General features: G+C 51.9%; 1 protein-coding gene across 1 annotated transcript in view; it reads left to right on the top strand.

Moving 5' to 3' along the window:
• Positions 1 to 23,356, top strand: part of AP1B1 (adaptor related protein complex 1 subunit beta 1) — a 59,172-nt gene that overhangs the window by 23,501 nt on the left and 12,315 nt on the right. The window contains exons 5-16 of the mRNA XM_064367882.1: positions 1,197 to 1,302; positions 4,721 to 4,856; positions 5,716 to 5,961; positions 7,838 to 8,028; positions 9,507 to 9,728; positions 12,516 to 12,636; positions 13,367 to 13,462; positions 14,427 to 14,542; positions 14,889 to 15,054; positions 21,075 to 21,173; positions 21,705 to 21,964; positions 22,613 to 22,814. Coding sequence (XP_064223952.1) covers positions 1,197 to 1,302; positions 4,721 to 4,856; positions 5,716 to 5,961; positions 7,838 to 8,028; positions 9,507 to 9,728; positions 12,516 to 12,636; positions 13,367 to 13,462; positions 14,427 to 14,542; positions 14,889 to 15,054; positions 21,075 to 21,173; positions 21,705 to 21,964; positions 22,613 to 22,814 — 1,961 coding nt within the window. The remainder of the gene's footprint in view (positions 1 to 1,196; positions 1,303 to 4,720; positions 4,857 to 5,715; positions 5,962 to 7,837; positions 8,029 to 9,506; positions 9,729 to 12,515; positions 12,637 to 13,366; positions 13,463 to 14,426; positions 14,543 to 14,888; positions 15,055 to 21,074; positions 21,174 to 21,704; positions 21,965 to 22,612; positions 22,815 to 23,356) is intronic.

Raw genomic sequence — 23,356 nt, 5'->3', positions numbered from 1 at the left:
AATTAGCTGGGTGTAGTGGTGTGCACCTGTAGTTCCAGCTATTTGGGAGGCTGAGGCAGGAGAATTGCTTGAACCTGGGAGGCAGAGGTTGCAATGAGCCGAGATCATACCACTGCACTCCAGCCTGGGCGACAGAGTGAGACTCCGTCTTAAAAAAAAAAAGAGAGAGAGAGAGAGAGAGAAGGGCTCAGGAAATAACATCTGCCCTCCTAACCTGTTATTGGGGTCCTGACTATCTGTCCATGGCAGGGCCAGACAAGTCTACTTCCTCATTTGTTTTTTTCACATCATCAAATTCTTCAGAACAATTTGTTACATGCTTGAGCTCTCATGGAGCAGCTGAATTCCCATTTTCAGAGCTGAGCAACCCCTTGTGTCTCAGGAAGTGAAACCCTGAGCAAGCTGTTTTAATTAGAGGTTTGAAGAAAACAGGAAAGGCCTCAGTGTGGGAGTCAACAAATTCTGCCCTCTCCCTGCAAGCCTTAAGTACTCAGGTTCTATTGCACTGAGGCTTTTAAGGGCCTTTGGTTGAGTGAGGGTAACTGACAACAGCTTGCTTTCCACTGGGTTTTTAGCTCTCTGGCTGAGCAGAGCCTGCTGTCATGTTTTTGATGCTTTTGTCTTCCTCAGAACCTTTGTAACTTTCATGGTTCCTGTGGCTTCAATCCAGCAGGGCCTCTCAGCATTTTTTTTTTTTTTTTTTTTTTTGAGACAGGCAGGGTCTCACTTTGTGTCACCCAGGCCGGAGTGTAGTGATGTCATGGCTCACAGCAGCCTCAACCTAGAGGGGCTCAAATGATCCTCCAGCCTCAGCCTCCAGAGTAGCTGGCACGGCAGGCACGTGCTACCACACCAGCTAATTTAAAATTATTTTTTTTGTATAAATGAGGTCTCACTATGTTACCCCAGCTAATCTCAAACTCCTGGTCTTAAGTGACCCTCAGCCTCTTAAGTGCTGGGATTACAGGTGTGAGCCACTGTGCCGGGCCTGCAAGCTTTCATCTTGTTAATTCTTGTCCTAACAGTTGTCCCTCACTGTTGCCTGTCTCACCTGAGGCCAGGGGCCTGAAGCTGCCCTCAGCCAACAGCATAGGATGTCTGACATGCCTCCCTCCAGTTCTTTTGGAAGTTAAGTGTAGGGAATCATCCCCTGGCAGGGTAGGGAGGGATCACTCATGCTTGCCTCCTTTCCTTAGGGGAAATCTTCGAGCTGAAGGCAGAGCTCAACAGTGACAAGAAGGAGAAGAAGAAGGAGGCAGTGAAGAAAGTGATTGCATCGATGACCGTGGGCAAAGATGTCAGGTATGCAGGAGTAGGCCTGGTGGCAGCTGGAAGCTGGCTGACAGGGGAGGGTTTATAGCTTGGGTCCACTTCAGTCTCTCCTTTAGGTTGTCTAGGGATCCATGTCTCCCCTCATACAGCTCCCTTCATAAAACTTTTTTGCCCAATAGAAGGTTTTGTTTACACAGGAAAGCCCTGGTACTGACAGGTCAGGTGGTGATGGAGTCAGTTAACTAGAATAGGTGGGAAAAAAAGCAGGCGATGGAGTGAGTATGGCATGAACCTTCTCAGAAACTCCAGAGGATCACTACTGGCTAAAGAAGAGGATTCAGTGTGGCCTGGTCTTCGGGGGCGGGGGGGGGGGTGTGCGTGTGTGAATGTATGGGCACGCGCGCACGTGTGCTCGCATGCGTGTGTCTGTGTGTGCACTTTTGTTTGTTTTTGAGACAGAGTCTCACTCTGTCGCTAGGCTGGAGTGCAGTGGCGCAATCTCGGCTCGCTGCAACCTGTGACTCCCTGATTCAAGCGATTCTCCTGCGTCAGCCTCTCGAGTAGCTGGAATTACAGGTGCCCACCACCATGCCTGGCTAATTTTTTTTTTTTTTTGGAGAGACAGGGTTTCACCATGTTGGCCAGGATGGTCTCTATCTCCTGACCTTGTGATCCACCTGCCTTGGCCTCCCTAAGTGCTGTTACAGTGTGAGCCACTGCACCTGGCCAGGTCTTCTGGTTTTTAAAAAGAATGGGAAATCTGGGCCGCACGTGGTGGCTTACACCTGTAATCCCAGCACTTTGGGAGGCTGAGGTGGGTGGATCATGAGGTCAGGAGTTCAAGACCAGCTTGGCCAATATGGTGAAATCCCATCTCTACTAAAAATACAAAAATTAGCCGGGCATGGTGGTGCGCGCCTGTAATCTCAGCACTTGGGATGCGGAGGCAGGAGAATTGATTGAACTTGGGAGGCAGAGGTTGCAGTGAGCTGAGATTGCACCACTGTGCTCCAGCCTGGGTGACAGAGTGAGACTCCGTCTCAAAAAAAAAAAAAAGAGAATGGGAAAGCTGTATTTTTAATTTTAAATCTCCCTGTCTTAAGTAGCCAAATAATATTAAACCAACACTGTATGGTGCAAGTAAAACACACGTGCCGGATTGGATTGCTCTAATTTGTCACCTGTTTGTAACCTCTGTTGCACCTGACGGCTGGAGCAGGTCGTATGTAGAATGGCTGATGCACCTTGGCTCATGCTTCCCCTGTGGGAGTGCCCAGTGACCCAGCTTGTCTTCCCATCTTTAAAAACCCAATCAAGGTCTGCCTTTCCCTGTTGCCAGCCCACTACCTCAAACTCAAAGCATTTGCTCTCGGTTCCCATCACCCAGCACTAAATGGAGACTGTTCTCTTTTGTGTACTTGTGTTTACCTGCTCACCAGATTGCAAAATCTCAAAGGCAGGTACTGGATTTTATAACAGCTTAATATTTGCACAGTATTTGAGAGTCTGCACAGAACATTTTCAGATTTGTTTTCTTAGTAGTTCCTTACAATTCCCATATTGTAGGTAATGACGGTTTTACTGCCAAAGAAATAAAAACATAAAGCGACTGCCTAAGAGTCACATGGTTTATGGCAGAACTAGGACTCAAGCCCAGTTCTTCTGAAATCCAAATCCAGGCTGCTTTCACCCATGCCCTCGTGGTACCCAGCCCTGTGCCTCGTAGCTTAGGTGCTGATGTAGAGCAGCTCCCCTCCAGGTCCCAAGATAGGCTCCCACTACTCCAGACTTTCGCATGGATCAACCCCCAGCAAGGACCTCCTGCCAGCAGCTCTGGAAAGCAGCTCTGCAGAGAGCCCTTTGGAAGCCAGAGCTGCAAAGGGAGCAGGCGCCTGCTGGACAGCTGGGCCTCCTTCCAAGTCAGATTTCTTCCAGGACAAAGCCGCTCTCCTTCACCCAGAACACCACTGTCGCCTCCTCACAGAGGAGAAACATCTTTGTTCTTCCATCTCAGAAGAGCTGGCTTTGTAGATATGACTGGCCCCAAAGAGCGAGTCGTCCTCATCAGCAGTTTTTCCTCCTTCCTCCTCCCCATTCTTCCTGGTGTGTCATCTTCCAAGGTGATACATCCATTTTGGCTTTGGCAGGACTCCTGCTTGTTGGGGCTTAGGAAGTTCACTTTGACTTCTTAAGTCTCTGTGTTGACACGTCCTTGCCTGTAAACACATGAGAATTGAGAGGGGATCTGATGATTCCAAGATAGAAAATTGCTCTCTAACCAAATTTCATATTTTAAGGCCTGTGACTCTGGGACCATAGGTGTGCCACGTTGAAAAGGGTTCCACCCAGTGGTCATGAGCACAAACCTTGTTCCTCCTCCAGGAGCCTGGCTCCTCCAGGCAGGTTATTTGACATTTATGAACCTCAGTATTCTGTGAAATGGGGATCATCCCCTGACTTCTTAGGGGAGTTAAATGAGATCAAGTATGTAAAGCTCTTAGCACCAAGCCTGGTGTATGGTGTGTGCTCCATGCATGCTGTGCTGGTTCTTAGTGGGTGTCAGAGCTTGCGGTGAAAGCAGCGTGAGCCATCCTACTTCCCTGCAACCCCCCAGAACCAGCAGCCTAATGTAAAGGGCCACGTTAAGTATCAGAGAGGGAGAAAGGGTCATTTTCATTTACTCAGCACCTCCCAGATAACAAGGACCAGATACCTAAGTATGTTGTCTCATTCAGTTATCATAAAGGCCCTGTGAAGTGAGTTTCTATTGCACCTTCCTTGGAAGTGAGGAAATTGAGACTCAGGGCAAGGGGGCAGGTGACAAAGGAATTTCTCCATCGTACAGCTAGCAAGAGGCAGTGTTGGGTTTGGCGGGCTCCAGAATTCATGTTTGAACTGTATGAAAAGAACCAAGGACTTTTTCTGCTTTTTTAATTTATTTTTGAGATGGGGTCTTACTCTGTCACCCCGGCTGGAGTTCAGTGACATGATCTTGGCTCACTGCAACCTCCGCCTTCCAGGTTCAAGTGATTCTTCTGCCTCAGCCTCCCGAGTAGCTGGGATTACAGGCGCCTACCACCTCGCCCGGCTAGTTTTTTTTTTTTTTTTTTTTAAAGTAGAGACAGGGTTTCACCATATTGGCCAGGCTGGTCTCGAACTCCTGACCTTGTGATCCGCCCGCCTCACTCTCCCGAAGTGCGGAGATTACAGGCATGAGCCACTGCACCCGGCCCTTTTTCTGCTTTTAAAATTACCCTTTGGGATTCTCTTTCTACCAATAGGTGCTGATTGTTAACAGCACATCCGATACCCTCCCTTTTACCAGGAAGTCATCCAGTGTGTCTCTCCTTTCTCTCCTACCCACCGTCCTCCCACCCACTAGTTAGCAGCCTGAAAATCTTCCTCTTTCTTCAGCCTTTCCCTTGCTGACACCCTTTTGACCTTTCAGTGCCCTCTTCCCTGATGTGGTGAACTGCATGCAGACGGACAACCTGGAGCTGAAGAAGCTGGTATACCTCTACCTGATGAATTATGCCAAGAGTCAGCCTGACATGGCCATTATGGCCGTCAACACCTTTGTGAAGGTGAGCAGAAGCTTGGTGGGCATGGGGGTATGGGGGAATGGGGTGCTTAAGGCTCTATCTCCCCTCAGTCTCTTTGGGGTGGTGCCCTGTGGCACTGGATGGAATTCAGACTTTTGGACTGCCCGTGCCCGCCCAGCCTGCAGGCCTCTTCCTCCAGCAGAGGGCTCCCACTTCCCAGAAAACCAGATGCCAAGGCCGCTGCCTAACTCATCCTGTGTGAGGTCCTGCAAGGCCTGTCGACCCCTTCACCACCCTGATTGGGCCCTGCTGTGCATGCTTTGCCAGGACAGGAATTAGCAGGTGTCTGAGAGCTTCTCTGTTCCCCTTCTAGACTGCTGCTTACTCCATTTTCTGTCCTTCAGATTGAATTGTCAGCTCTGTGCACCTTTATTTTAATTTCATTTTCTCCTAATGTTTACTACCTGTGAATCTGCATACCTTTAGAACCTTAGTTTCCTCTGAGTCCTGTCCATGCTCAGATATGGGGAAATGAGGCTTCTGTGGCCAGAGGAAAAATCGAGGGCCGTGATGCTAGGTGGATGTGAGTTTGAATCACGGCTCTGCTCTGTGGCTTCGGATGAGCTCCAAGCCTTCCTGAGAGCCTCAGTTTCATCATCAATAAAATGAGACCAGTATTGTATTTTTACTGTGAGGATAAGAGGAGATGATGTGCAGAGCTGGCATGGGTGCTGGTTACATAGCATTTACTTTCGCTGCTGTTGGCTGTAGTTGGTAGAGATCCACAGCAGCCATCTGATGTTGCTCAGCCTAGCAGGGCTCAGAGCTACAGGCCAGGGAGAATATGAAGCACAGATGGCTCATCCCACCCCTGCCCTGGCCGATGGCTGGTTCCCCTCAGGACTGTGAGGACCCCAACCCCCTCATCCGAGCCCTGGCGGTGCGGACCATGGGCTGCATCCGCGTTGACAAGATCACAGAGTACCTGTGTGAGCCTCTCCGGAAGTGCCTGAAGGATGAGGATCCATACGTGCGCAAGACAGCAGCTGTGTGCGTGGCCAAGCTTCACGACATCAACGCCCAGCTGGTGGAGGATCAGGGCTTCCTGGACACCCTTAAAGACCTCATCTCCGACTCTAACCCCATGGTAAGCCACTGCCACCCACCGTGCCTCCTCCACCGCCTCCTGGGTTGCTTGGGAAGACGTTGGCTTGACCCTTCACCAGGCAGTCCTGAGTACGTAGAAGTCAGAGCCTGGCTGGGGTGCCAGTTGTTCATGTGCCTGTGGTGGTTCAGGCATCCTCTTTGGAGGGAGCTGGACCTGGATTCCCTTCTCACCCTCTGACTAGCTGCACAACCTGGAGCACTGCCTAGGCTTCCAGGACTGTCTTCTTCATCAGTGAGATGGATCTAATTCTACATAGTGGGCAGGAGTGCTGTGAAGGTGACGTGCCTGGCATGGCCTGGCACACAGTGGGTGTGTGATCAATACTAGTGCCCTCCTTCCCCTTCTAGTCGCTGTTAGTGTTGCTGTCCTCTCACCAAGACCAATGCTGCATGTGGGGTGATTTTCCCTTCCCCCCATCTTTGCTGGGTTGTAGAGGGTCACCCTTTTGAAGTAGCATAGCCTGGAAGACGGGACATCCAGATGTAGCAGGATATGGAACCCCACAGTCTCCTTACCCATGATGGTGGCAGCAGTTTGGAGGGCAGTTTGTCAGGGCGTGTTTAAAATGAAGAATGCACATGCTGGAACAGTAGTGGTATAACAGAAAAAAAAGAGAGAAAAAGTAAAAAATAATATGAATGCACAAACCCAGCCATCCCACTCTGAGCAGAAATGCTGAGCAACTGCCACACACAGTACTGAGTGGCTAGTACAGGGATGGGCACTGGAGCCCTGGACGGGCCACAGGGAAAAGTTAGAAACAATGCAGAACACACTTAAAAACAGCTGCCTAAGTCCAGATGTGGGGGCTCACACCTGTAATCCCAACACTTTGGGAGGCCAAGGTGGGCAGATCACCTGAGGTCAGGAGTTTGAGACCAGCCTGGCCAACAAGGCAAAACTCTGTCTCTACTAAAAATACAAAAATTAGCTGGGCATGGTGGCGTGTGCCTGTAATCCCAGCTACTCGGGAGGCTAAGGTAGGAGGATTGCTTGAGCCCAGGAGGCAGAGGTTGCAGTGAGCTGAGATTGTGTCACTGCACTTTAGCCTGGGCAACAGAGTGAGACTCTGTCTCAAAAACAACAACAACAAAAAAAAACAGGCTGGGTGCAGTGGCTCACACCTGTAATCCCATTACTTCGGGAGGCTGAGGCGGGAGGATCACCTAAGGTCAAAAGTCTGAGACCAGCCTGACCAATATGGCAAAACTCCATCTCTAATAAAAATACAAAAATTAGCTGGGCCTGGTGGTGCATGTATGTAATCAATTCCAGCTACTGGGAGGCTGAGGCACGAGAATCACTTGAACCCGAGAGGCGGAGGTTGTAGTGAACTGAAATCACACCACTGCACTCCAACCTGGGCAATAGAGTGCCACTCTATCTCAAAAAGAAAACAAAAAAAACTACTCTAGTGGAAATGGATTGCGGGCCTGGAGCTTCACCTGGCAAGCCCCTCTTCTCCAGCCCCCATCCACTCCCAGTAGCCTCGAGGAACTCCGAAGGAATCCCTTAGCTCTAAGAAGCACAGCTGAAAAGCATTGAAGTGAGCCGCTGTTGCTGGTACACAGGGGTGCTGTGTTAGGAAGCTGGAAATGCTTTCTATGACTAGGCACTTGGAGCTAAGTCTTTCTTGTTTTTCTAAATGGCAGGCACACTTGTTTTTGAGCTAGGTTGCAGAGGAGTCAGCAGGGTGACTGCTTGGAGTGCGTCTCGTTGCAGCTCCAGAGCCTGCCCATCGAGTCATATTCCTTTCAGGATATTTGACCTCTGACCAGCCCGCATCATCAGCCCCACTGCCCCCTGGCCTGTGATCAGCACCCCCAGCCTCTGCCACTTTCACCCTCTCAACCAGGTGGTGGCCAATGCAGTAGCAGCGCTCTCAGAAATCGCGGAGTCTCACCCCAGCAGCAATCTGCTCGATCTGAACCCACAGTCCATCAACAAGCTTCTGACAGCCCTGAATGAGTGCACCGAGTGGGGCCAGATCTTCATCCTGGACTGCCTGGCCAACTATACGCCCAAGGATGACCGTGAGGCCCAGAGGTGAGCAGGCTGCCCTTTGCTTGCCAGATCAGGGTCCTCAGGGGCTCCAACCAGGCATTGGTCCGCAGGCCTTAGTGGGCCCCTTCTAGGGCCTTGCCCCGCAACCCACCCTCAGACACACCTAAAGGGAAGCCTGCCTGCTTCCCACCTCTCCAGAGCAAGGCAGGCAGGAGAGTTGCCTGGGGCAGTCAGCTCAGTGTCTGCTGAGGGCACAGACACGGCCTGGCCTGGGAGCTCACAGAAGTCCAGGGCACCTCCGTTGAGTTCAGGAGATGGGTAGCACCAGAGCCACTGCTCACTGAATTCTCACTGGGTGTCTGGGGCTCTGCCAGGTGCTTTCCATACATTACAGAGTCTTTAATGCAACTCTCATCATCCCCCATTTTCCAGATGAGGGCGCTGCAGCTTAGAGAGGTAAAGGGAATGAAGTGGGGGTTGGCATCTATACAGTATGTACTACATGCCAGCACTGTGCTTATTCTTTTTTTTTTTTTTTTTTGAGGCAGGATCTCTGTCCCCCAGGCTGGAGCTGCAGCCTCAACCTCCTGGGCTCAGTCAATTCTCCCAAGTAGCTAGGACTACAGATGTGTGCCAACATGCCCAGCTAATTTTATATTTTTTGTAGAGACAGGATTTCACTGTGTTGCCCAGGCTGGTTTCAAACTGCTGGGCTCAAGCAATCCATCCACCGCAGCCTCGCCCGGCCTTGTTCTTTACATGCATTATCTCATTAAGCCCCTAGCAATCCTGTGAAGTAGGCATCATTATCTTGATTCTATAGATGAGGAAACTGAGGCCCAGAGTGATTTGAACCTGCTGGGGGTTAGTTAGCAGGTAGCAGAACCAAGATTTAGATCTTTCTCCTACAAAAAACATGTTTGCTTGCTTGTTTGTTTAAGTCAGGGTCTCACTCTGTCACTCAGGCTGGAGCGCAGTGGCACAATCATAGCTCACTGCAGCCTCGAACTCCTCAAAGCAATCTTGCCTCTGCCTCCCAAGTAGCTGGGACCACAGGCGTGTACTACTATACCCAGCTAGTGTGTAAAATTACTTTTAGTAGAGAAGGGTCTCACAATTTTGCTTAGGCTGGACGTGCTTTTTTTTTTTTTTTTTGAGACGGGGTTTCACTCTGTTGCCCAGGCTGGAGTGCAGTGGCGTGATCTCGGCTCACTGCAATCTCCACCTCCTGGGTTCAAGCAATTCTCGTGTTTCAGCCTCCCAAATAGCTGGGGCTACAGGTGCTCGCCACCATGCCTGGCTAATTTGTATATGCTTTGGTAAAGACAGGGATTCACCATGTTGCCCATGCTGATCTCGAACTCCTGACCTCAAGTGATCCACCTGCCTCAGCCTCCCAAAGTGCTAGGATTACAGGCGTGAGCTACCGCGCCTGGCCTGGACATACTGGTTTGAGAACTAAAAGCAGGATGTTTCACTTTGTCTTTCCTGTTTGCCTCATTGGAACGGATGGACCCCAGCATCTGTGAGCGGGTCACACCCAGGCTCTCCCACGCCAACTCTGCTGTGGTGCTCTCTGCTGTGAAGGTGCTGATGAAGTTCATGGAGATGTTGTCTAAGGACCTGGACTACTACGGCACACTTCTCAAGAAGCTGGCCCCACCCCTGGTCACACTGCTGTCGGCCGAGCCGGAGCTGCAGTACGTGGCTCTGCGCAACATCAATCTCATCGTGCAGAAAAGGTACTGAGGTCACTACACAAAAGTGCCATGCGTACCCCTCGGGGAGCCTTTTCTGCTGGGAATGGGGGCTCTCAAAGGAAACTGACCTGTCACCACGCAGGAAGTCTCAAATAGCTTAACCCAGAACAGCTTAACCAAAGGAGCAACTTTGCCCCTTGAGGGACATATGGCGGTGTCTGGAGATACTTTGGTTTTCACAGCTAGGGGGGCATGCTACTGGCTTCTAGTGGCAGAGGCTAGGAGTGCTGGTCAGCATCCAACAGTGCACAGAATAGCCCTTCACAGTAACTGTCCAGCCCGTGATGTCAGCAGTGCCGAGGTTGAGAAGCCCTGGCTTAACCTAACCAGGAAGCAGGCTGTGTAACGACTAGCTTGGTGCTTAAACTAGATACTGGGTTCACAGTCCACAGAGCCGTCCTGAAATGGGCTGTCAGATTTCGTGTATCTGTGTGCATTTCTCTGGGGACAGGGTCCATAGCTCTAGTCAAATTCTCTGAGGTTGGAGGACTATAAGAAGTTGAGGAACTGTTGGACTTTGCATCAAACTCGAGGCCTGGGGGAGGGGTGCATCGGACTCACTCCGAATGCTGTGCTGCCCGCTTCCCTCCTCCCGTGAGAATGGCTGCAGCAGTGAGCTGCTGCACCCAGGGCACGCAGTCTGGTAGTGGAGGGTAGGCGGGAGCAGAAAAACCATTGAGCGGTGCTGGATCTGAGGGGTTCGTGGCATGATCCCCTTCTTCCTCTGAAGTGGCTCTGAGTGGCGGAGCCCTGCAGCTCTGGGGAGTGGGATTGACCTTGAGTTCTCCTCGCAGCTCTTGGTCACATGGCTCAGTCAGCAGTGGGAACTTGACTGTAGCAACTGTTGATGATTTGTATGTTACAGCAGGCCCTGTGGCTGGGAGTGGGGCTACACAGAGAACTGGGGCCTCGTTAGTCATTTTCTCTTAAAAGATAGCACATCCTCCTGGTCGTAGCATCATTCTGGGTCTTAGTACTCTCTGGGGGACCTAGAGATACTGGTCGAATTGGGATATTAGGGAGGTAAAGATGGGAAAGCCTTCTGAGTTCCTAAACCAAGGGATGAAACTCGGGCTTCCCGGTTGCAGCATGGGTCTTTATACGCCAATGCCCTTGGGTCACGAATTTAATGCGGCGTAGTGACTAGTAGAGCAGATCAGCGTGCAGGGTTTCCTGTGCTATATTTAACATGGTAAATCTCTTAAGAAGTCTGTGTCACTGAGACATGCCCTGCCCTGGTCTTGAGATGTGGCTGGGCAGCTTTTGCCAAGTCCTAATTGCAGAAATCATCTTCCTGCTACCCATCTCGGGGTCTTGCCTCTCCCGTGGGGCACGACAAAGGCTCCTTGCTTGACCAGGACCTCTCCGCAGTGTGCACAGCAGCACAGAGTACTGTTTCCTCCTTTCTCTCTGTCCTGTCTTTCCCCTTCCTCACTGTCTGTCCTCATACCTTTTCCTTCCTCCTTTCTGTTCTGGAAGGGCATATGAATAGGAGTCAGAGGCAGGTGATTCTCGTCCCACTGCCATCCTTACTGACATTGGCCATGTGACCTAGTGCCAGACTCTCCTCTCTGAAGTTTCCTTGTCCAGGAAAAATGTGGTGGGTGATACTGGCAGAAGGCAGAAGGATGTAGCCTTTGAGGGAGGAACAATGACACATGTGAAAGGGCCCAGCTCGTGACAGCTCCTGCCTAGCAATGCTTCTTTGAGGCAGGCATCGATCATGCTAGATCTCACAGCAGGCTGATGAGGTTTGTGCCCGTGTTGGGGTCCCAAGACCACCCTCGTGCTCAGGATTCACTAGCAGTACTCACAGAACTCAGCATATATTTTTTAAATATATTTTTTCTTTTTGAGACAGGGTCTTGCTATGTTGCCTAGGCTGGTCTTGAACTCCTTGGCTCAAGCAATCCTCCTGCCTCAGTCTCCCAAAGTGCCAGGATGACAGGTGCAAGCCACCACGCCCAGCCAGGACTGAGCATATAGCTGTACCCACAGCAAAGATCTATCAGCAGCAGAGCAGGGCTGCCCGACTGGGTCACAGGGGAGAAGGACAGAGGCGGAGTCTGGAGGATCTGTGAGAGGCCTCCTTGTACCTGCTCCTTGCCATGGGGAGTCACACAGAGCACACTCCTCCCCCAGCAAAATGTGGCATCGTGTGTGCAACGTTTCTGCCCAGGGAAGCCTATTTGAGACTTGGCACCCAAGCTTGTTATTAGGGGCACCTACCCAAAGTCCAGACTCACAAGAGGGATGCACATGTTCAGCATAAACTATATTCTTTGTATAATGGTCTAGGCACAGGTAAATACCTTTATCATTCAGGGAATGGTGGAACACTTCCAAAATCCAAGTTGCCACGCGCCAGGCCTTCTGAGGCTAGCAGTCCCAGACCTGCAGTGGTAATGTGTTTCTGTCCAGTGTCAATGTCATTTCATGGGTGAGCAAACAGGCCTGAGGTCACAGGCCGGGACTGGGGCTGAGATGTGTCTGATGCCCAAGCCCGTCCCGTGAGACCCGCTGCCTCTGGAGTCTCTCACTGTGCTCCCTGTCCCTTTCGGTGATGTGCTCAGGCACACAGGGGCCAGTCAGAGCCTCGCTCAGGCCGGTTGGTGGGCCTTCTGCTCAGGAGCCATGGCAGTGACTCTGCCTTCACAAACATCAGGCTCCATCTCAGATCCCAGAAATGTCCCAGCAAATGTGGAGGGGGTTTTCTCACGGGGCTTATGCCATGTTTTTTGCTCTCCGGGCATCCTGCCCCACCACCAGGCCTGAGATCTTGAAGCATGAGATGAAGGTGTTCTTCGTGAAGTACAATGACCCTATCTACGTGAAGCTGGAGAAGCTGGACATCATGATCCGCCTGGCCTCCCAGGCCAACATTGCCCAGGTTAGCAGCATGTGATGATTAGGGCACGGGCTTGGTGTGAGACAGTTCCACCACTACCAAACTGTGGGCTCTGGGCCAGCGGACCAGTCTCACCATGAACAGTTGATCTTACGAAGAGTTTAGCATGGGACATGGGATTTAGTAAGCAAGTAAAAGAACTGATGCTTTTGTTACTAAAGACTGTTTCTCGGCCAGGCGTGGTGGCTCACACCTGTAATCCCAGTGCTTCAGGAGGCCGAGGCTGGCAGATCTCCTGAGATTAGGAGTTTGAGACCAGCCTGACTAACATGGAAAAGCCTCGTCTCTACTAAAAGTACAAAATTAACTGGGCCTGGTGGTGCCTGCCTGTAATCCCAGCTACTCGGGAGGCTGAGGCAGGAGAATCAGTTGAAACCCAGGAGGCGGAGGTTACGGTGTGCCGAGATCACACCATTGCACTCCAGCCTGGGCAACAAGAGCAAAACTAAAAGTTTCTCTCTATTATCACCTATCATCCCTTACAAAGTGGTATTGGATATGTTAGCTACATCAACCCAAAATAAGGTTGTCCAGCCCTGCTTTCCTTTTCAGGCACCTGCCAGCTCTCTCCCTCCCTTGGGCCTTCCACTTGGAGCAGGAGGCAGAATCCCATTCTCCTAGGGAGTCTGTGTATATTCACTGCCCAGGAGTGTTCCAACAGATTGCCCCATCAGGTCCCCCGCCAACCCCATCTTTTCTGTTTGGACCACAGGTGTTGGCGGAGCTGAAAGAGTATGCAACAGAAGTGGATGTGGACTTCGTACGGAAGGCTGTGCGTGCCATTGGCCGCTGTGCCATCAAGGTGGAGGTGAGGGCCTGGGACTCTGTCCTTGGCTGGAGAAGGGAAAGGGAGCCGAAACCAGGAAACCAGTCTGATTCGAGCAGAATCTACCAGCTTGCTTGTGGTCTGGAAAGGCCTGAGGCTTACCACCGCAGCCCCCATGGCGAGTATTGTGCAGATCTGGTGGGGTTCCTTCTCACTCTGTAGGATCCTTTAGGCCTTGGAGTTGCTGCCGATCAAATTAACCTGTCATAATCAGGGTTCTGCTGCAGCGTTTGCCAAGATGCTGGGGCAGCCACAAGCCAGCGGTGACCTTGGTGGACTTAGCGTTCACTTCACAGAGCTCTGGGCAAGGGCCCTGCCTGTTGAACATTTTTTGGCAAATACTGTCATCATTCAGCTGCTCACGTGCCCCTGTGTCCAAGCGTCCCAGCGTCCTGGCATTTTATCCCCTTCCTTTCTCTGTCTGTGGAGATGTTCCTTGACCACTAAGCCAGATTTTCCTTAAATGGGTCCACTGGTGACTAAAGGGTCCTGGGATAGCTGGTCAGCCGCCACCTATGCCCTTGAGGCGTGCTCGCCTTGGAGCCTGTGATGCCATCCTGAGAAATCTCCCTCAGAGCAGGCCATGGGAGCAGCATGTGAAAATAAAGGCAGAAACAGTCAGAGGTTCTGTGAGCGTTCTGGTCACAGGAGTCCCCTTTCTGAAACAAATAAAAAAGAGAGGTGGGGTTGGACTGCAGGTAGTCACCTTGCTCTCAGAAGCTCTGCCTCTGGCTTCTCCTCAGTTTCATTCCCCATGCCCCTGCCATCCTAGGACCATGATTTGGTTCTCCCCTGTTTTCTGGGGAGAGAGTTTTCCTGTTTTCCCGCTATGACGAGGAAGGTGCTTGAGGAGTGACTTGGAGCCCTCGGCCACGGCATGGTCATCAGAGGCTCTATTGGAAATGGGGTGTGGGGACCTGGCCCACATTCTCCTCTTCCCGTGCAGCAATCTGCGGAGCGCTGTGTGAGCACGCTGCTCGACCTCATCCAGACCAAGGTCAATTACGTGGTCCAGGAGGCCATCGTGGTCATCAAGGACATCTTCCGCAAGTACCCCAACAAGTGCGTGCCTACCCTCCCAGGGAGAGGGCATCTGCCTCTGGCTGGGGACGGGGATGGCAGGGCGGAACAGGAAGGAGTCATCTCTCTCCTCTTCCTTACTTTTCTGCCACAAGCAGCATTCTCAAAAGAAACACTTTGTTTTTTCTTATTTCACTCACACTGCCCGTCCTCTGCTCCCCAGGCCAAAATAAGTGCTAATATGTGACAAATGAAACTCAGATCTCCTTTACCCGCCACCTTGGGGTCTTATGAGGCAGTTCCCTTTTCCTCCTGCCCCCTGCCTGGCTTCCCCAGGTTGCCTCTTCTCCTTCGGGGCTCACATACTGGCTGTGCCCTGGTCTCCCAGGTATGAGAGTGTGATTGCCACGCTGTGTGAGAACCTGGACTCACTGGATGAGCCTGAGGCCCGGGCTGCCATGATCTGGATTGTGGGCGAGTATGCGGAGCGGATCGACAATGCAGATGAGCTGCTGGAGAGCTTCCTTGAGGGCTTCCATGACGAGAGCACCCAGGTGAGCCAGCAAGCCAGCCAGGGTGTGAGTGAGTCATGACTGGCAGCTCAGCCCCGCTGTGGCCCATACTGCCATGAAACTCTCCCTTCCTAATACCTGGTCAACAGCACAGACAGACAGATGAGTGCTGTGTGGACGATGGGCACCACCCCTTTTCCTCCTCACTGCAGTACAGTCAAGTCAGGGGGACACATGAGGCGGTCTGTGGGGGTGTGCATGGAAGGCAGGCAAAAGTTCTTGGTTATGTTTTCATATTCATATTTCAGTAGGAAATACACTGATTTGGTTTAAAATTGAAAAGATACAAAAGCAGGCCACAAATTCTCCTCCCAGAGGTCACCACTGCTCTCAATTTCTTAGGAAACTTCAGGAGATCATTGCGGAATACACCAGTAGACCGACAGACACATACACATGCACCCACCCTTCCTAAACACACACACACACACACACACACACACACACACACACACACACAGCTAACACATCCATACAACTGATTCTCAGTTTTCCTGGTGCTTCTGTTCCATAGTCATGGCAAACACTGAATTAGCAAGTACTGAACCACAGCTCCTGGGAGAAATACGGAGTTTGGTTTCTGTGAGCATCTAGACACAATGTTTTTGTCAACTGATCAGTTAATAACCTTTTTAAATGTGTGTTTCTGTTTAAAGACACCTTAGTTATATATATTTTCAATTCATTGACATTGAACTCATGGCCATCAATACTGTAATTCATGCCTGAGTGAAGCTGATCAAGCATATGTGTTTTCTTTTTTTTTTTAATATATTTTGTTTTTTTGTGGCACATGTGTTTTCTCTGAGGCACATCACAGCCTTCTGTACTTGGGGACACTAGGCAAGCACTTCAGTATACTTGGGAGCATTTTAAACAAGGCAATCAACAAAAAGCTCAAAAATGTGAAAAACATGGCACTAAATAGGCGGTGGGAAGGATGCTTGTTTACAGGATGAGAGCTGAAACAGGAAGGCAAAGTGTTGCCTTATCTGACCTCAGCTATGAATGTGTGTGTCAGGCAACTCAAAGCTTTCATGGCTGTGCACATATCTGCAAATGACTGCAAAGGCGCCACGAGTATTGATTTGGGGGCTACAAGTGAATTTTAGCAAGTAGGCAGATTCACACACATGGACTGCCCAAGTAGTGAGAATCAACTGTATCTACATTGCCCTCTCATTTATTTTTAAACAAATTCAAATTGTTCAGGGCCTTGCCTTTTTCTGTTACAAATACATCCACAGACCGTGCTCTCATTCATTTATGCTTTATTTAACCAGCCTCTCCTGGTGGGTGTTTATTTGTCCAGTCTTGTGCTCATTTAAATAGTCTGCTGTGCGTAACCTGTGTCATTGCCTTCTCCCACCTCTGCTTTGTTTATGCCAGCCTGATAGCTAACAGGGGTACCTCACTGTAGTTCTGTTTGCATTTCTGTTATGAATGAGGTTGAGTGTCTGCTTGTCATTTGTATTCCCTTTTCTCAGTTACCTGGGAACAGTCTGTTAGTCTGTTTGAGAGCTCAGAAATGTTTGCTGCCCAACTGGGGCAGTGTAACCCAGCAGATCTGAGTGCAGGATTTAGTATGAGAGATCACGGAGTCCATACCCCTCCTCTGAGCCTCAGTTTCTTCATTTGTGAAATGAAATCATTAGACCTTCCCTAATCCGCTTGCTATGAAAGTTAAATTAGGATGCTTTGTATAATGTCCTTAACACATGCCCAGCCCATAATAAACACTCATTCATGGTAGTATTGGTTTGGGCCAAATTGGTTTCAAAGCAAACTAGTCCAGGCCTAAAGGGGACAAACCGGTTCCGGTAGCTGGCAAGTGCCAGTAGCATGCTCCCTTCCGGCGCTCCTGGCTGAGGGTGCTCGGATGGTGGCACTGGGCTATCTTCTGCTGTGGATAGACTCCCAAGAGTGGGAACTGTAAGGAGTCAACAGTCCCAGGCTATGTCCTTACAACACAGTAATTCCCATGGACAGAGTTTTTCCCCTCTCCTCATTAGTTCCAGCAAAAGTCCCAGGACCTATTTGCGTTATCCTGAGCCAGGCACTGTGACTCTGGTTGGCGAGGTCTCTCAGGCACCGATCCCAGTCTGTGTGGACTGAAAGGGACAGAAAGGAGGGCGAGGCTCTGAAGGGGAGCCAGTGTTTCTGTTCCCAGAAGACAGAATAGATGCTGGGTGAGCAAAAACAACAGATGTCCATCTCAGAATCATAGTGCTAATTCCCACCGGCACCCCCCCACCGCCACCTGCCTCCAGACTGCCTTTGCTTGCAACACCAGTCTCTTCTCTCTGTCTCAGAAGCATAGCCTGCCTGTGCTGGGTTCTGCCCCTGCAGTCAAGTCCTGCCTGGGATCACTGTGAGGATGTCCTGTAGGGCAGGAATCCCCAACCCCTGGGCCACAGACCGGTACCCAGTACTGTGGCCTGTAAGGAACCGGGCTGCACAGTGGGAAGTGAGTGGCAGGCAAGCAAGCATTACCACCTCAGCTCCACCTCCTGTTAGATCAGCGTCGGCATTAGATTCTCATAGGAGCGCACACCCTATTGTGAACTGCACATGGGAGGGATCTAGGTTGTGCCTTCCTTATGAGACTCTAATGCCTGATGATTAAGGTGGAGCAGTTTCATCCCGAAACCATCCTCCCTATCCCCATCTCCCATCTGTGGAAATGTCTTCCACAAAACTGATCCCTGGTGCCACAAAGGTTGGGAACCGCTGCTGTAGGGGTGTGCGTCTGCCCCTGTAGTAGGTCAGTCTTTTGCAGCTAAGCCTGCTGAAAAGCCAGGGTGAGAGAAGCTGGACAGGGAGGGATAAGCCAGGAGTCTGGTGCTGTGAACAAAAACAGAGCTCTGAAGTTTGAGATCCAGGCCCCTCCCTGTTGTGTGGCCTGGAGCACAGTTACTTGAACTCACCAAACCCATTTCCTTGTCTCTAGTACAGAGTGATTGCAAAGACTGTTGGACATTGTGTGTAAAGTGCCCACTCCCAACACAGTAAACGGTAGCTGTGGGGATGTGATGTAATTCAGTAGCCTGTTCACTTTGCGTCTTTGGTTCATGACATAGTTCAAAGCTCTTTTAATAATACTTATTAGGGCCAGGAGCGGTGGCTCACGCCTGTAATCCCAGCACTTTGGGAGGCTGAGGTGGATGGATCACTTTGAGATCAGGAGTTCGAGACTAGCCTAACCAACATGATGAAACCTTGTCTCTACTAAAAATACAAAAATTAGCCAGGTGTGGTGGCATGCATCTGTAATCCCAGCTACTCAGGTGGCTGAGGTAGGAGAATCGCTTAAACTGGGAGGTGGAGGTTGCAGTGAGCCAAGATGGCACCACAGCACTCCAGCCTGGGCAACAGAGTGAGACTCCATCTCAAAAAAAAAAAAAAAAAAAACTTGTTAGCTGGGTACAGCAGCTCACGCCTGTAACCCCAGCACTTTGGGAGGCCGAGGCAGGAGGTATCTTTGAGTCCAGGAGTTCGAGACCAACCTGGGCACCATAGTGATACCTAATCTCTATTAAAATTAGCTGGGTGTGGTAGTTTAGCTGTAGTCCCAGCTACTTGGAGGCCTAACAGGGAGGATCGTTTGAGCTTGGGAGGTTGAGGCTACAGTGAGCCAAGATCACACCACTGCACTCCAGCCTGAGCAACAGAGCTTGTCTCACAAAAAAAGAATACTTGTTTAGTGCTTGACGATCTGGAGTTTTTTGTTTTTTTAGAGGTGGAGTCTTACTATGTTGCCCAGGCTAGCCTTGAACTCCTGGGTTCAAGGGATTCTGAATAGCTAGGACTATGGGCGTGCACCACTGTGCCAGGCTTTGCAATTAAGGAACTCATTTTAGATTGTCTCATGGAACCTCCTCATCCTTGGCTCCTAGGCCTCTCTAGCCATGGACAGCAGACTTAGACAGTCTTGGTCAGCAGCTGGCCACGGTGGCTCACGCCTGCAATCCCAGCACTTTGGGAGGCTGAGGTGGGCAGATCACTTGAGGTCAGGAGTTTGAGACGAGCCTGGCCAACATGTTGAAAACCCATCTCTACTAAAAATACAAACATTAGCTGGGTATGGTGCTGCGTACCTATAATCCTAGCTGCTCGGGAGGCTGAGGCAGGAAAATCACTTGAACCCAGGAGGCAGAGGTTGCAGTGAGCTGAGATCACCCAGCTGCACTCCATCTTGGGCGGGAGAGAGATACTCTGCCTAAAAAAAAAGTCTTGGCCAGGGTGGTATATCAGCCCAGTCTGCGTCTGGTCCTGTCCTGTCCTGCCGTACCCTGTCTGAATGGCCGGGGTAATGACATCACTGCAGGAAGTCTGCCCTAAATATGCAGGCTAATGGCTTGAGTGTGTTGAGGGGAACTTGAATGGATTGTTGAGCAGGGCCCTGGGCACCTGGCCAGAGCACCCTCTGGCAATACAGTCTGAGGTATAACCACGGCAGATCTGACAGTGAGGAAAATTCCAGGCATCCAGCTGACTGGATTGGGAAAAACTTTTTCAAGAGTCGCTGTGTGATGGTAGTAGTGGTGATAATGACTGTGATAATGACACTTGTTTCATAGCAGAATACATAATGCTGCTTCACATTTGTGGTCTCATCCACTCTCCATTAACCCTGTGAGGTGTAATGCCTGTTTTATAGATTAGGAAACTGACTCAGAGAAGCTAAATGACTTGCCCAGGGTCATCCAGCTGGGAAGTGATAGAACTGGAGTTCAAATGAGGTATGATCTGACTCCAGCTCCAGGCAAGCCATTTTTAAAGCTCACAAGAATCCCTAAAGTAGGCCACACCTCCCCTTTACAGATGGCGATGAATGGCTTCCCATTGGCCGCCCAGGCAGGGGCTAGAGTCTAGAAGCCAGATGCTGGGCTGCCTCCTGCCTTGGAAACAGCCAGCCTACTGCTGTTGGCCCACGTGTAACCAAATTGCAAAGACTCTGCTTCGTCCCAGAATTGGAGGGCCACATGTCCTCCATTCCACCTGCCGCTTTCAGCCTTCCCTGCACAAGTGCCCTCCTGCTGGGCAGGTCCCGGAGATGCCGCCAGCACGGCTGCTGCTGGGCTTCCTGCACTGCCACTCCTGCCCTCCTGCCACAGACCTGTCCCTGGCACAGCATGTGGGCTCCTGCACTGCCCCTGACTCCAGGAGCCTCGGGCTGCCCTCTTGTCCTAGGACTGGCGAAAATGAGGCCATGACTAAGGAGGGATTATGTGTAGAGACTTGTTCTCGCATAGATATTTCTTCAGTCAGCAAGTATTTCTGAAGTGCCTACTATACAGCAGGCACTAGATCGAGCAGTAACTAGTGACACAGCAGTAAGCCAGACAGACCTCACTGCAACCCACAGGGAGCTCACTGCACAGGACAGCCAGCAACTGGTGGTGCTGTGAGAGGTGGAAGAGGCTGCAGAAGCATCGGGGGTCTGGAGGTAGAGTTGGCATGAGATCTGAAGGGCAAAGCGGTGTTGGCCAGGATGAGGCCAGCTTCAGGGATGTCCAAGTGTGCGGCAGGGGCTGGTGGAGGGCCACCAGGAATGGTTCCCACCCTCTGATAGAAGCACAGCTCCTTGATGGCAGTCTCTCTGGGCCTCCATGGTACTGTCACCACTTGTTGACAGATGGCCCTGATAAGAAGCATACCAGCCACACATGTGAGCCTCTCATAGTGCTGTAGCGTCTAGAGCTCCGACAGGTTTCTAGAACCCTAGGGCTGGGTAACAGCCCCCAGCCTGCTTGGGTTTGCTGGATAGTCCATTGCTCAGCTCCTTTCTGAGTGAGTGATGCTGAGGTCTGGCTGGTCAGCGGCACCAACACCCATGGCGGCCCTTTGCCTGTGTGCCGTGACAACCCCAAACCTAGAATTGCTGTGCTTGGCTTCCAGGGACTTTGAACGCCCTTTTCCTCTTCAAGCCTTTTTGGTTTCCCACTATCCCCATGTGAAGCCCACACGTCCTCCTCGTCACTGCTGTTCCCTCCCTGCAGGTCCAGCTGCAGCTGCTGACCGCCATCGTGAAACTCTTCCTGAAGAAGCCAACAGAAACACAGGAGCTGGTGCAGCAGATCCTCAGTTTGGCCACTCAGGTGGGTGCCCCAGCCTCCCCGCCGTACCCAGCACAGCCCTCACTGAAGCAGGGGAGCTTTTGTTCCAGCAACTAGACCTGGAAGTCAGGCCCACTCCTAAGACTGGTATCTTGAAGGTGGGACTGGCTGCCCGCCCCAGAGTAACCCAAGCTCCCTGCCTTCAGGGAGCTTAGAACACAAATTAAAGTTCAGGGCGGTCAAGTAGTAAAGTTGAGACAAACCAGAGAGAGGAGAAAGAGGGCCCGTGGAAACCTGAGTCTGTGCATAGGGGCGGGAAGGGCAGGCCACAGAAGGCAGTTGGGAGTAGAGACAGGAGTGGCCAGGCTGGAGTAGAGCACCATGGGGAATGAGCCCGGGGCCCGCGCACGGCCCTGTAGGCGCAGGCTCGTGGGAGCACTCAGGACTCCTGTCCCCACTGGCCAGCCCCGTGTCCCACCTGGATCATGGGGCTGCAGGAAGGTCTCCCTCTCCTCCTCACTTGGCTGCTCTGCTCTGCTCTGAGTTTCATGGGATTCTCCTCACGCCCACAAGGACTCAGATAACCCGGACCTGCGGGACCGTGGCTACATCTACTGGCGCCTGCTCTCCACCGACCCGGTGGCCGCCAAGGAGGTGGTGTTGGCGGAGAAGCCACTCATCTCTGAAGAGACAGACCTCATCGAGCCCACGCTGCTGGACGAGCTCATCTGCTACATCGGCACACTGGCTTCCGTCTACCATAAGCCTCCCAGTGCCTTTGTGGAAGGGGGCCGGGGCATCGTGCACAAGAGCCTGCCACCCCGCACTGCCTCGTGAGTGAGAGTGGCCAGTCGTGGGCCTGAACCTCGCACCTGCTTCCCCAGTTCAGCAGCACAGGCACTCGGGCCTGGTGTGTTGTCCCCCGGCAAGGCCTGGGTCTGAGGAAAACTGACCACCTTTTAGCAGATGTTTATTGTACATGAGATATTTGCTAGATGACCTCATTCCATCCTAACGACAGCTCTAAGAGCAAATGTCCCCATTCATCAGATGGGAACAACAGACAAGGAGAGCTTGAGTGACTGGTCCAGGACCCCACAGCCAACAGCGCTGGGACTCAGACCAGTTCCGTCTCATTCCAGCGCCCTGTCCGAACCTCCTCCTCTGCTGCTCCCAGGTGGTTGATGTGAGCTGGCGGCACCGTCCTAGGGCGCTGGCATCCAGTTTTCTCCTTAGCATGGGCTGAGGGATAGAAGCAGGCGGCCCTCTCCCTTCACTCATCCTCATGGAGGGCCTAAAAGATGGGTCTGCTGTGGGAATGGGGAAGCAGGGGGGCCGTGTGGACAGCCCTGTTGGGGATAGTGAAGAGACCCAGTGCCCGTTCTGGGGGAGGCGCTTGGAGGCTGGGGTCTCTTTGACCTTGCTGAGACATCCTCATGCTTCCACCCTACTGACCTTCTCTCCCTTCTGTGTCCTGGCAGGAATGAAAGCACAGAGAGCCCTGAGACAGCCCCTGCCGGAGCACCTCCCGGGGAGCAGCCAGATGTCATCCCCGCCCAGGGCGACCTGCTGGGTGACCTCCTCAACCTGGACCTCGGCCCCCCGGTGAGCGGCCCACCCCTGGCCACCTCCTCGGTACAGATGGGAGCTGTGGACCTTCTTGGCGGTGGCCTTGACAGCCTGGTATGTCGTGGACCCTCTGGATGATGTTGACAATGGTCTTCAGAGGCGCAGTCACTGAACATGCCTCCAGGCCAGGCACCAGCCAGGTGCCTCCGATACATTCTATTGAGTCCTTACCATCTGCCGTTGGAGGCAATTGTGAGCTCCCTACTTATGATGAGAAGGCCAAGGCTGAGAGAGGCCAGGCAGCCTTCCCTCCAAGGTGACACAGCCCCTGAGTGACAGACAGGATTCCACTCCCTTGTTAGACCTTGGAGTCCCAGGAGACCCCAGGCAGGGAGCCCATCCTAGCCCTTGCCCTGATCCTGGCGTCACAGTCGCCTTTGCCCTGTAAGGCGACAGTGTTCCTGGCTTTGAGGAATCAGACTTGTGTCCACTTACCCTCATGCTGCCCCAGCTGGGAATAGCAGCCCAGCCAGGCCTATTTGAGAGGGCATGGGAGGTCAGGGAGAGAGGGGAGTGGTGAGACTGACCTGGGTGTCTCCCTGGGCGTCCTCAGGCAACTGGGGGTGGCTAAGCCTCTTCATTTGGCTGGGCTCGGC

This window comes from Aotus nancymaae, unplaced genomic scaffold, assembly GCF_030222135.1.
Source record: "Aotus nancymaae isolate 86718 unplaced genomic scaffold, 86718_ANA_hifiasm-v0.15.2.pri h1tg000076l, whole genome shotgun sequence".
NCBI classification, from domain to species: Eukaryota; Metazoa; Chordata; class Mammalia; order Primates; family Aotidae; genus Aotus; species Aotus nancymaae.
This window is presented reverse-complemented; position numbering and strand designations above follow the sequence as displayed.